Source organism: Geospiza fortis, unplaced genomic scaffold (genome assembly GCF_000277835.1).
Source record: "Geospiza fortis unplaced genomic scaffold, GeoFor_1.0 scaffold16, whole genome shotgun sequence".
Taxonomy (NCBI): Eukaryota; Metazoa; Chordata; class Aves; order Passeriformes; family Thraupidae; genus Geospiza; species Geospiza fortis.
This window is the reverse complement of record NW_005054302.1, coordinates 3,292,646-3,305,135: the sequence shown is the minus strand read 5'-3', so window position 1 is coordinate 3,305,135 and position 12,490 is coordinate 3,292,646. Positions and strand designations below refer to the sequence as shown.

The following is a 12,490-nucleotide window of genomic DNA, read 5'->3' as shown; positions in this document are numbered from 1 at the left end:
CGCCGCCGGAGCTTGTCGGTGAGTTAAGCTGGGAGAGGAACTGGGGAGCTGGGGTAGCCGTGCCCCCGCGGATCCCCGCGACTTCACTTCTAAATCGGGCCGGAGAGTGGGACGCCGGCGTGGAGCTGCACCGTGGGAACGGGGTGGGTTGGTTTCTGTTAGCGGCAGTGTTGGTTTGTGCCGTACTCGAGGTGCTTGGGTGACTTCTGTCACGGCTGACAGAGTTCAGGAAGGGTTCGGACAACTCTGAGGTACATGGTGTGGGTCCTGGGGATGTCGTGGGCAGGGCCAGTTGGACTCGATGATCCTTGTGGGTCCCTTCCAACTCCACGTATTCTGTGATTCCGTAAAGCTGATGAAATGCCGCGTAGTGTGAAACGTGGGCATTAGCGGGTGTGGGACTAATGAGCAGCTTAACAGAGAGCATTTGTAAAGTTTAAACGTCATTCGGCTTTTCCCTCCCCTTACACCCAGCGTGTTGTGGCAGGGTCTGTTGGTGCTTTCCGCTTACGCCACTTGGTCTAATTCTAATTGCTTCTCTCTACCAACCAGATTTCCCTCGGTCAGGATACGAGACTAGGTAATTACATACCAATAAGTTTACGGAGAGACTGTAGTCCGAAACCTCATGCTGAGGAAAGGCCAGATTTGGATTGAGAAGACAGAGCTGGAAATGCTCTGTTTTGACAATACAGCTATTTGAAGAAGGCATGAGCAAAGTGAACCCTTCATTCTTGAGTATCTGTGACTGGATTTTTCTAAAATAATTTATGGAGGGTATGCTTTAATTGCAGTGTAAGGATAACTGAATAAATTCTTAAGTTACATCGATTTCGATTCCCCTTTTTTGCTTCTGAAGTTTCCAGCGTATCTGGCCTTGTGCTGCCTGCTGTGTGTGATGGTTACCAGGCTCTGAGCTTGAACCTTCAAACCAGCCAGCTAAAAGGCAGTGGAGTGAGTGCAGAGCTTCTAATCTTTCTTGTCAAAGTTTTATTTTTCTCCGTAAGGTAATGAGCATTTTATATTTCTGTTTATGTTTTAAGGCAAAATGTTTTTAACAACAGTATTACTGCGGAAGAGAATTCCTGGAAAACAATGGATTGGGAAGTACAGGCGACCGAGACAGGTTACCATTTCGATGAAGCAAGCGATGATCCGAAGGTTGGAAATTGAAGCAGAGAACGAATATTGGCTCAGCCAACCTTACCTGACACAGGAACAGGAATACAAACACAACACGGAAGAGAGACGTGCCAAGTGGGAAGCTTTCAAAAGCCTGAAACAAGCCAAGTTTCCTGAGCATAGATACATCAGCGATCATTTAAACCACTTAAATGTGACAAAGAAGTGGACATGTTGAGTAACACAGCATATTTCTATTTGGCACATGTTGTGCACTACCCTCGGATCTGCTCTCATACTTGTTATGGTATTTCACTGTAATTAGGGTGGGTGACAAATAAGATGTTGCTGTGGTGTACAAAATACTACATTAAAAGTAGTCCTCTGGAACAGCCTACGTTTTATTATTATTGCTTTGTTAGAGAAGTTATTTGCATGCCTCTCTACTGTCTGTCCGCCCTCTGTTCTTCAGGGCTTAAATAGCAAGTTACCAGGTGCAGTGGTGGTGATTTATAGATAACCTAGTTTAGCTTCAGCTATGTAAAACCTAGATAGCTTCAGTGATTGCCTTCTGAAAGCCTGGAGAACACTCCTGCTGTGTTGAAAGGGCTCATCTGCTGGTACTGGCCATGTGGCGTGGGCTGGTCACTGCCTTCCTCAGGGATTGTTCTCTGCACACCAGGTACTTGAGACATGACTATGACACTTGCCATCAGGCATGCAAGGACCAAGGGGAACTAGAACTGCAGAGACAGAGGGATGAGGCTGGAATTCATGGAATGTTATAAAATGTTCCATTTTTAAAAAAACTTTCTGGAAAGAATTGTTGATCTTTGCCAGTGTTATTGTCGTGTCAGTGTCAACTTGGGTGTTACAGCTCTCTTAGACAGATTGTTCCTGATCTAAAAGGAACATGGCTGATTCCTGTTTGAGCAGTTGACTTCTAAGTCAGGCTTAGTGTCCTGGAGGAATAAGATTTAGCCACAAGTCAGGCTTTTTATTTTCCCACAAGACCCAGTGACCTGGAAGATGTGTCAAGAGTGAGTGTAATCTTAGGTTTGTTGCAGCGGGAGTGTAAAATCCAGAGCAATGATGCAGTGTTTCCCAGGTAGGCAGTTTTTCTCAGTGATCTAATAACACAGATGCTACAGCTGAGCACTTTTCAGATTCTTTCACATACTTTTATTAGGTTATGTTGCATTCACTGATGAATTCAAGTGCCAAGTCCATTCATATCACTTTGGAAAAGAGGCTTAAAATGGTACTTTTTTATTAAACATGAATTATACTTCAGAGAAGTATGAACAGGCCTGAATACTGATGTACAAAATCTTGAATGCACTTCCATTGGTTATAAATGGCTTAAGAGAACTTTATGGAAAAGTATACATACGGGGAAATTGCAAATACAATTAAAACATGAAGGAACTTCCAGGCAAAGCAATGTGGTTTTGTATTTAATTCATTTATAAAAGCCCATTTCAAAAAGTTACTTCAAGTATTAAACTATAAATGGCAACGTTTTCTCTGTGCATAGGATGAATCCTATCTGTAACATACAAAAAAATACAGTAAGTGCATCATTATTACAGGTATCTTTTACACGTAATCCCAAACTTAAATACAGCTCATTCCAAGTTTAGGCAGCACAATTAAAAATAACTTTGTGGAAGTAGAATAGCTGGGACATTGGGATTAGTGCAAATGTTGATGACCCTTGCTAGCAAATACAAAAGGAACTGCAGAGATAACCCAGGGATGTTTCATTCATCTAAGTTAAAAACGGAACAGACTTAACAGGAGGAATGCTGCCTCTGTCTGGGATAGCTTCATGATTGTAAATCATCATTCAGGAAGAATTAAGTTTCCCACAATAAAGCTGATAACAGGATAAGGGACAGGAGGAATCACAGAGGACCATGCTAAGCGTCTTTAAGTTGTCAGCTAAGCAGTGTAAACGGAAGGGAATCAGCACGTCACTCCCAACGCTTTGGTGACAAAGTAATACAAATTCTTCATCTCTGACACATCTGCTTGAGTGCTGAGCATGAGCTCTCTGTTTCTTAGGACAGGGGGTAGGAAGAAAGATGGGGAAAGCTCCCAAAATAAAAGAAAGCGATCTTGTAAACATTATCAGACTTCACTACCTCAAGGAAACAAATTCAAGTAATGGCTTCAGAAAACAAATGGCCAAACACTGGTTTTAATCCGCATTAAAACAAACTACTTGTAGCTTCATGATGTTTCACAACAGTTACAAAATTAAGAAAAATGTGTATAAAAAGCTCTATATACAAAATAAATTGACAGAAATGAGTGTAACAAATGTGTTCAGTACTAAATCCCTTCACGCGCAGCTGCTCTCTTTGGTGCCATTTAGGGATAGAAGAGCCTTTGAAGCTGCACACATTGCTGTTTTTTAGGTACCGCGAAAAGACGTGTTTGTGAGCTAAAAGTAACTGCTCTTTGGAGCCTCTCTAACTGCACACCCAAATCCCCCAGTCAGACACAACTTTAGAGGGTGTCCTTGGAGAACACATACTATGAAACTCAAAGCTGTCGTGGCTTTGTTGTTAACTTTTAAATAAAAATCTGGTCAGTTGGTGCTCCAGATCCAGGCAGATTTGGTCGGAGCCAGCACATCTTGGTGAATCTGCCAGACATTAATACTGCTGCAAACACTGCAGTTTTCCTCCTCTTGGGGCTCTGCGTAGCTACAACTGGACCATACTCCGGTTAGATCATGAAGTCTTTGTGTGCATACTCAGTGGTACTGAAATTTGTCCCAACCCAAAAGATGATTTATAATTAATAAAGAAGAACCACCCAAGACCAAAGGAAAGAAATAGTACCTGAAAACTGTGAGTATTCAGCACTCTGGAGAACAGGAGCAGTTTGTAAGAACAGCATACCAAAAGTAGCTTGGTACTTGCATATTTCACACTCAAGTGGCAGCTTTAACAAAAATATTATAGTGATTTCTACTCAAATGACTAAAAATAGAAGTGCCCAAACTTCCTCTAAAGTAACCCTCAGATTATTTAAAAGGGAGTTTTTTAATCACATCTGACTTATATCAATACAGTCTCAATACTGTAGGAAGTCAATTAATGTCAAGTCAATTAATAGTCCTCTTCCTGCCCTCCTCCCATAATACGCCTTTGGTAGGCACAGCAATAATGTGTGTGTTGTACAGTCTGTGAGTAAATAACAGTAAGAAAAAAAAACAGTATTGTGTAGTTTTAAGTAATTTCTATTTGTGGATTTTCCTGCCTCATATTCACAGGGACAGGTTTGTTTCAAGACATTTCAGAAAAATTAAATCCTCCCCTATATCAGGCTTTACTTTTCACACTGAGAATTTAAAGCCATTTAAAAATTTTTTTGAGTGTATGTAGATTTTTTTTTTTAAGAGAAAAACAGAAAGAAACAAGAAAGCAGTTTCTAATCACAGCCAATGCCAACTATCCTACAATAACTACTATGGATTGCTTGTAGTAGTCATTACTTTAATGGATCTAAAAGCTTAAGGGCTGCTATTTTTAATGACAACCTAGGTATTTTCAAGACTCCCTGATACAGAGTAGGCTAAAGCACAAAACCAGCATTTACAATACAGCCCAACACCCTAAACAGTTGTTTCTCAGGATCCATCCCCCTTCTGGTCTCCTGACCATGGGCCAAAAGTACCCCCTTCCTGCAGCCCCTGCCTCTGCTAGCAGGGACACATATGGCTGCTTGCAGCCCAGCAGCCAAAGAGCCATCCTGCTCCCTCATGGACTTCTGGCACAGCACAGCCCAGGGAGCACTCAGGACAGAATCCAAAGTCAGAGGATGTCATCCTGACTGCCTTAGCCATGATACCTCCCCCAAAGCCCAGTCCTGCCAGGAAAACCTAACCCCTCCATCCCACTGGCTGGCATGCCCTTAGAGTTCAGCAGTACAATTCCCTTAGAGAACTTAATACCTTTAAATCAGTCTGGGGTTTCTCTTAGTCCCCAGTTCCCCAGGTGTAAAAACCAAAAGGGGTTGGGGGTAGTGAATGTGGGAGAATCATCTTTCAATCATTTTACTACATTTTGTATTTGTGAAAGTGACTTTCAGTAATACCTGCTTTTACACCAACAGTAACTCTGGCCTCAGGATTATCCTAAACCCTGCTCTCCTTTTCTTACCTCAAATATGAAGAAAAATCTAGGACAAAATATTCCTGTGATCTGCATAAATACGTTAGAATTGTCAGTTCTTCATGAAAAGCCACAAAAATGTCCATCAGATATACAAAAAAGTGGTTTCAGAAGAGCAGCACTTGCTAGAAAATGCACATGGAGATAGCACAGTCTGTTTACTTGCAGTTTTTCCTGTAGATTCACTATCCTGACTAAAGAAATCAAACAAGTTCTCCTGATGTTGGCCTACAGGATACATACATTCATGGAGGGGGGGCATATGAAGCACTTTGGGGAGCAGGTGGGGGGAGCAAAGACCATATTGCTGAGTTCAGTGATACTTAGGATTCTGACATACATTTTGCTTATAGTTTTGCTAGATGATGTCTGTGCATGGATGTGTTATTTCAGCTATAATACATGGATGCAATAAAAGCCAGATGAAATCCCAGGCCCCCCATGACAGTTCCACCACTGTTTGGGGCCGCAAATTTTGGTATTAAGAACAAGCCATTTAAACATGCAGTCTTCTTTCTCTGTTATCTTCCCCAAGAAATTTTGCTGGTGTGATACTGCTGAGAGCTTATGTTAAGATGGGCACTTCTCACTTAACAATTGAGAAGAAAAAGCTAAACCTTTCAGATCAATGTGTAGCAAATGCTTTTGTAAATTTTGGAATTAGCAAATGCAAAATTTCTTGTACAAAGTTTGAAGAAACATTCTGCAACTTTTATAAAACATGCAAATTTGGACCATTGTTTCTGTCTCAAGAATATCCAACAGTGAAATCATAAGTTCTCAAAGAGTTCTTGTTCCAGAAGATTAATATTTAAGAAAAATTTATTATATCCAAAGACAAAAAATACTTATTTTAAACCTTACAGTATACTTGATAGCTTAGTATTTCCATCATAAACATATTTAACTCAAGTAGCAATCAGTCTGGGAGACAAACCAAACAGGTTCTTTTGGACTAGATCATCAGTTTGACTACTACCTTCAGTCTGTATCAAAAGGGCTCATGTCTGTTTGTAATCAGCAGCAGCTGAACACCAGAAATCTTACAGACAGAAAAATAGTATTTGCCACTTTTTCCAGGTGCAAAATTCCAATACCACTCAAAGATGAGTTAGCAGTCTTCTCTGTAGAGAAGTGAGGAAAAAAAAAAAACCATGTTGTCTGCTGTAGGTCTTGAGCTAAGAATGGGATGGACTTGATTCCTCACACAGGAAACACATTTTGCCTTTTGTAAGCAGGTACATTGCTGCACAAAGCCATCAGTCTTTAGCAATTTCAGCATCACTTAAACTGGACTTGAAAGTGGGAGACTAAAGGATGCAGTTTTTCAGTGTTTTAACACATATCTATGATCTAACACTAATCTTCTCTTAAGTACCTGATATTTGTACTTTAGAACCAATAAAACCTTGTGCCTTTATTAAAAAGATAAAACAAAAGTATAAAACAGTATTTATAAACCATCAAGAGTCCCATGGAAATGTAGTACTCTGCTGGTTCTCTTTCTAGAAACACACAACTGCAATATGATTTTTCTCAGGGGTACATTACCATTTTGTTGCTGCCTTACAAAGAACACAGCAAACAGTAACAGAAAATGTAAGAACTATGTTAATTCCTTTTTGGACTGTCTTTTCCTTGTATGCTGACTGACAATTGTTGGAAAGTAATAATCCATCTTTTTTTCAACTAAAACCCAAGTTTTCTTCTTTGAGCTCTGTCCTTGGTATAGTTAAATAAATCAAGTTAAAATGATGAGGAAGCTCAATCCTATAGCAAAAAAGCAACACCCAAGTTAAAGGCTTTTATGTTGTTGGCATTGCCTAGCTCCAAAGCACAGCTAGTAGAAGGAAACCTCAGTCCCAAAAGACTTGGAGAGCTGTGATCATGGGGTAGACTGGTTAATAGGAAGAGAGAAGAAGTCATCATCCAGTCCCTTCCCCATCACCTGGCATCTGAAATATGTATACTCCCACTTCAGACTTGCTGACCATGCTCTAGGCTGACTTTTTTTTTTTTTTCTTCCTTTTCCTTTTTTCTTTCCTTCTGTACTCTGGAGACCTGCTATGGAAGTGACTTCTGCAGTGCCTAAGGTATGAAGTTTGCCCGTGAGGAGGTAAGAGTCTCTGCAATCTACCCCCACCACTGCAGCATAAAAGAAATGCATAGTTCCCACTCTGGACCTTGTGCATCCAAGCAGGGCACTTCTGGATCTGGCCCTTTGGTAGCAGTATATAATTCAGTGTTGCATAAATGCACATTAAGAATCTTAAGGCATCTGTCTTAACTTCCCTGCTCTGCAATAGTGCTTACAAGAATCCATTTTACTGTGCAGAAACTTGAATTTCTTGTCTCTTCCTAAAATGTTCATGTTCCATTTTTTCCTGCTCAACTCCTTCCAAACAAAATTAAGTAATATTCAAGCTCAAAATGGGTTGCAGAAACCTAGTGAAACAAAAAAAGGTAATTAATGGAATTATCCAATTAGCTTTGAACAAACAAATCATAGTGCATTACACAAATGCACCAGGGTAATATGATTTACAGACTTCTGATTAAGGTAAGTAGTTAAGGCAACTTTAGCTCAGAAATAGCCTTCTGGGAGGGTGTGGGTTTTTATTTCATACTTCTTATGTTTTGGAAGTTTATCAGTGCTAAGAACATCAATCCATCACCACTGATCTGCATCTAAAGTATTCTGGATCCCTGAGTGGCAATTCAAATTTTGAATTAAATTGATAGATGTGAGGACACAAATGATATTTGCCTAGGTGAAGCTGGGGAACTGGCCTTCTTCTGCAAATCAAGCTCTGTATACCAGAATCAGCCATGGCTTTGCTTCTGCTGTGTGTTATGGACCCAAAATTCAAAAATACAACTATTGGCTTGTTACAGGGTTTTATGGAAGTGCATTGAACAGATCCTGGATCTCACAGCTATTGTACAGTTGCTTAGAAATGCAGGACTGGAATGAACCATCTTGGCCTAAACTGTGATCAAATCCCACTGAACTCAGAATGGTTCAAACATTATGTTACTGAGTTAATTTAAGGTAACGCATACCCAAATGCTTTTGCATTGGGTGCAATTATGCACTTTTATTTACACAATTTTTAAAACTAGTGTAGTTTGGGCAAATAGAACACAAAGTACAAATTCTTCCTTTAGTAAATCTGGCCTCATTTTAGGAAGAGAGGGAGGATAGAAAAGAAATTAATCTCAAACTATTACCAATTAATTGTCTAGCTTAAAACAGTCATCTATGCTCCCTCTCTAGGTCAGTGGAAAGAAAGATTAAGACCTTTCTGTAATACCCTATCAAAGGCTGCTGGGATGAGCTGCTCTCAGAAACTTCTTTTCTGCTCCATGAAGAACAGAAAAGCCTTCGTGACCTATTTAGATCAGATTAGATTTTATATAGCTGGAGGCTGAAAGGAACCCTTTGGTTGGGATATTCTTTAGCACATTTATATAACATTAAGAAAAGTTGTAAAGGGGAAACTTACCATTGGTGAGTTCTCATGGTTGAGTAGGTTTTTCAGAAGTTGTAACTAACTAGTCTAATCTTGGTTTTGTGTGAGTTTACACTGAGCACACTGACCAACATGAGGCCAAGCATCACACCATCACCCACAAAGGCCTTTTAGAAAGATTTTTTTCCTTGAAAACAAACCAACTCCCTCCCAAAACTATAATTTTAGGTCAGAAGGCTCCTTAAAAAAATAAAAGGAAAGGAAACAAAAGTAATCCTAAAATTACTGAGCTTACCAAATTCAAATATAGTGTTTTATTTCTGATAAAAATGTTAATTACTTGCAAAAACATCACCCCCACCACAAAAACCACCAAAAAAAAAAAAGGGCAGTAATGACTCAGCTATAGCTTCTACAGCTGTTACTTGACCAAATAAGATTTGTTTGTCTTCCAGACAGAAAAACTTAATGGTAACTTATAAGCTCACCACAGTAGAAAGTCAACATAAATGAAGTCTAATTTAGTCATTGGAAATACACCAAAAGAACTTTAATATATGCACCAGAAGGTGCTGTATTTCCTATATGCAAAGTGCACACAGGGCACTTTAATGCAAGAAACATTCCAGAAGATCACTGTCAATTCCAAATGTGACAGAGCAGTTTGTATGCAGAGACCTGTATTCACTTACTGATCTTCCTTCCTCAGGCACATGCAGCTTCCTAAAGAGCAGAACATGGCCCACCAATATATGACTAAGAAAAAGACATTTAAGGAGCTCTTCCTCAAGACAGCATTTCATCTCAGAATTGCATTTAGCATCAGATTCTTTTCCCTGGTCAGGTAACAAATCCAGCACTACCCACTTTAATCTAAATTACAGGATTAATCTGACTCATCCCAGGCCTAGCCAACCCATGTTTCCTGCACTACAGCATTACTCCCATTCTTGTCTTCTCAACAGCCACTCTGAATTTTGTTTAGACTTTATTATTACCCATCCAATATCAGAGGACTCTGATGAGTCATTCCATGACTAGTTGATTTTTGACTTTGAGATGTCAATTTTATTCATACACGTACAGAAATAGCAATCAATTATGTTAGTCTTACCTGTTTCTCATTGAGATGGTTGGTTAGTAATTAGCTGAGATCAACTTTCCAATGAAACTATAATATGCTTTTTTGCACCTAGAATGTGAGAGAATCTCAATTATGTGTTTTTGCAGATCTGAATAATAAATAGCAAAGATTTCAAGCACATTGACCATGTTGTGCCTACTTTTAGAAAAATATTTTCCTCCCCCTTACCAAACATAAAAGATCCCAAATCTCAGAACTGAAGTGCAAAAGTGGAATTATTTATCCATATACCATCCACTACCGTAACACAACAAATAATTTTGGAGCAGAACATGGGATGCAAGTTAGCCTTAATTCTAAACATCCTGACTTGATTCCACGGAACACATTTTCTTCTATATCACTCCAGCCAATTCCTAAGGACTTTCTAGGTGCCAAAAATTAAAAAAAAAAAAAATAAAAAGGAAAACTGAACCACAAACAAAACCACTACCTGATTTCACATTTTCCTCTTCAGGGCCAGTTTCCACCCACTGACAATCACCGGCTAGCAACCGATTTTGTGATTCACTGAGTGGTCGAGTGGTTACAGAGCTGAAAAGCAAGCAAAGTCAACAGGAATTCTGTAATACCAGTAGCTGCTTCAGACATTTCTAGAATAGTGAAGTTATTTAAAAGCTAAGTTAAAACAAAAAACCCTACAGTGATGGCTGCCTGCCCCCAGCCCTAATTCCTCTACAGGCTTGTTCCAGTCATCAGTCTAAAATAAACCCCTACCTGACACAGGCCACTCACTTCTAATGGAAAAAACCGATGGATTGAGACACAAGAAATGGTACCCTGACAGTAACACTGCCACACAGCTAAAAAGAAAACCTATGCACTTCCATCTGGAAGAGCAGCCAAATGCTATCTTATCCCATGCAAATGCCAAGGCCTTCTTCTGAACAATCTTCTGAATGTAAAAGGATACCTTGCTGTTTGCACAAGGGTCCTGTTCTTGTGTAAATTCCACAGGTTATGTTGCACTGAAGTAACTTCTTCTCTGTACTGCCTTTGAATCCTGTAATGTCTGGTAACTCAGGTTACTGCTGTTGGCAACAACCTTCAGCTTACAAATTCATTAAACTATGGAGAAGACTTCTAAGGTGGCAAATGTAAACAGAAACTGCACACAGAGACTCTTGTCACTTTGAAAATACATTGAAGATACAAAACATGCGAATTTGAGAGGGATAAAAAGTAATGAGCTAAAAATCCCAGCATGAGAGATCTACTTCTCTTACAAACTGTCTCCGCATTACTTGCTTAAGCATGCTCGAGGAGATGAAATACAAATAATACCTTGTCTTTCACAAAAAAAAAAAACCCAAATCAAGCAAATAAACATTTTTTTCCCATGGACAATTATTCAGTCTTCCCAAGGACATTTTGGATTGTTGCTAAGAGCCAGTAAGCTCCCTTACTTTCTTTATTACTTCTTCCTTAGAGCCTTATGTTACAACAAAACCAAGACATAGTCAAGTTTTCAGTCTTAATCCATTCTGTCCTTCACTGAAGACTTACAAACTTATTCTGAAGTGATAAGAAGCATAAAGAATTCAAAAACTAACTTTGAAACAATTTTTTCTCTAGATAAGTATGAAACAGTACAAAATCAGTATTTAAGTGCTACAGCTACCTTTTGGCAGGTTCATTTTGGCTTGAGACTGCAAGTTGTTCTGGATCCATAATCACCAAACGAGTTGGGAAAGTACATCCATCTCCCAAACTAAATGAGAAACAAAGACTCAAATCACTGTTGGTAGCTGACTTAAGTGAACTGAACAAGGACCCACGGAAGAGGCAAATGCTACAGGGTCAAATCAATTAGCTGAGCTCCAGACTTTAGCAAGGCAGTTCTACCACTAGATCAGATGATCAGTTAATTAAATCTTGGAGCTCAATTGATTCCCACTCTATCACTGAGTATGGATTGCTGTGCACAAGCACAAGTCTGTAGATTTCAGAAACACAGATGTATTTCAGTAGACTGTAGCCCTAATCTTCCCCCAAACCAGCATGCACACATGGCAAGACTCTCTGGTATTTACAACCTCAGAAGGGTATAATAAATAACATTCTGGTGGCCATGCTTTCCCCTTCACTCATAATTTTGAAATTAGCTAAGCTTTCTTTTAAAGTTTATCAGGATAAAATGTGGTAGCAAAACAGATCGAGCCATCTACTGTGGAGCTTCCGTCTTTAATCACACGGTAGCTGAGCAAACAGCTGAGTCAACTTAAGCTGCTGGTATAACCTCTGCAGTTTGATACCAAGACCTCAGCTTCACAAACAGGTTCAGCAACATTTTTACCTGATACACAGGCCCCCAAGAGCAGTGTTGAAACACAGTTCCTACTCCATTCTGCTGAAATCTGGTTGTGGTTGGAGTGTGCAGCACATCAGCCTTGCTTCATAAGGCTTGTCTGCAACTGCCTAATGCTGGCTCAGCTGACATTTTAATTCCAGCATTTTTAATCATATCAGATTTTTTTCCCTCCTGTTTCTTATTTACATGCAATTTCTTAGATGGCTTTTGATTCCTAAAGTGTCATCTACAGCAAAAGGAAAGCTGTCAAGCT

The 12,490-nt window shown here is 39.5% G+C and overlaps 2 protein-coding genes across 4 annotated transcripts in view; one reads left to right on the top strand and one right to left on the bottom strand.

Moving 5' to 3' along the window:
- The first annotated feature begins 4 nt into the window (after positions 1 to 4).
- Positions 5 to 1,532, top strand: MRPL57 (mitochondrial ribosomal protein L57). 2 transcript variants are annotated; one of them, XM_005417687.3, is made up of 2 exons: positions 5 to 143; positions 1,044 to 1,532. In XM_005417687.3, exon 2 carries the CDS (start codon positions 1,049 to 1,051, stop codon positions 1,358 to 1,360), a length of 312 nt encoding a protein of 103 aa, XP_005417744.1. In that variant the 5' UTR covers positions 5 to 143; positions 1,044 to 1,048; the 3' UTR covers positions 1,361 to 1,532. The 2 variants fall into 2 exon arrangements, with proteins under 2 accessions (XP_005417744.1, XP_030921849.1); XM_031065989.1 differs by having other exon boundaries at positions 7 to 18.
- A 749-nt stretch (positions 1,533 to 2,281) lies between these two features.
- Positions 2,282 to 12,490, bottom strand: part of ZDHHC20 (zinc finger DHHC-type containing 20) — a 31,339-nt gene continuing 21,130 nt past the window's right edge. The window contains exons 9-12 of one of the 2 annotated variants that reach the window (XM_031065988.1): positions 11,548 to 11,637; positions 10,360 to 10,460; positions 9,897 to 9,974; positions 2,282 to 7,754 (exon numbers count right to left, since the gene is read on the bottom strand). In XM_031065988.1, coding sequence (XP_030921848.1) covers positions 9,937 to 9,974; positions 10,360 to 10,460; positions 11,548 to 11,637 — 229 coding nt within the window. In that variant the 3' untranslated portion in view covers positions 2,282 to 7,754; positions 9,897 to 9,936. The remainder of the gene's footprint in view (positions 7,755 to 9,896; positions 9,975 to 10,359; positions 10,461 to 11,547; positions 11,638 to 12,490) is intronic. The other variant, XM_005417686.2, reaches the window with a different exon arrangement.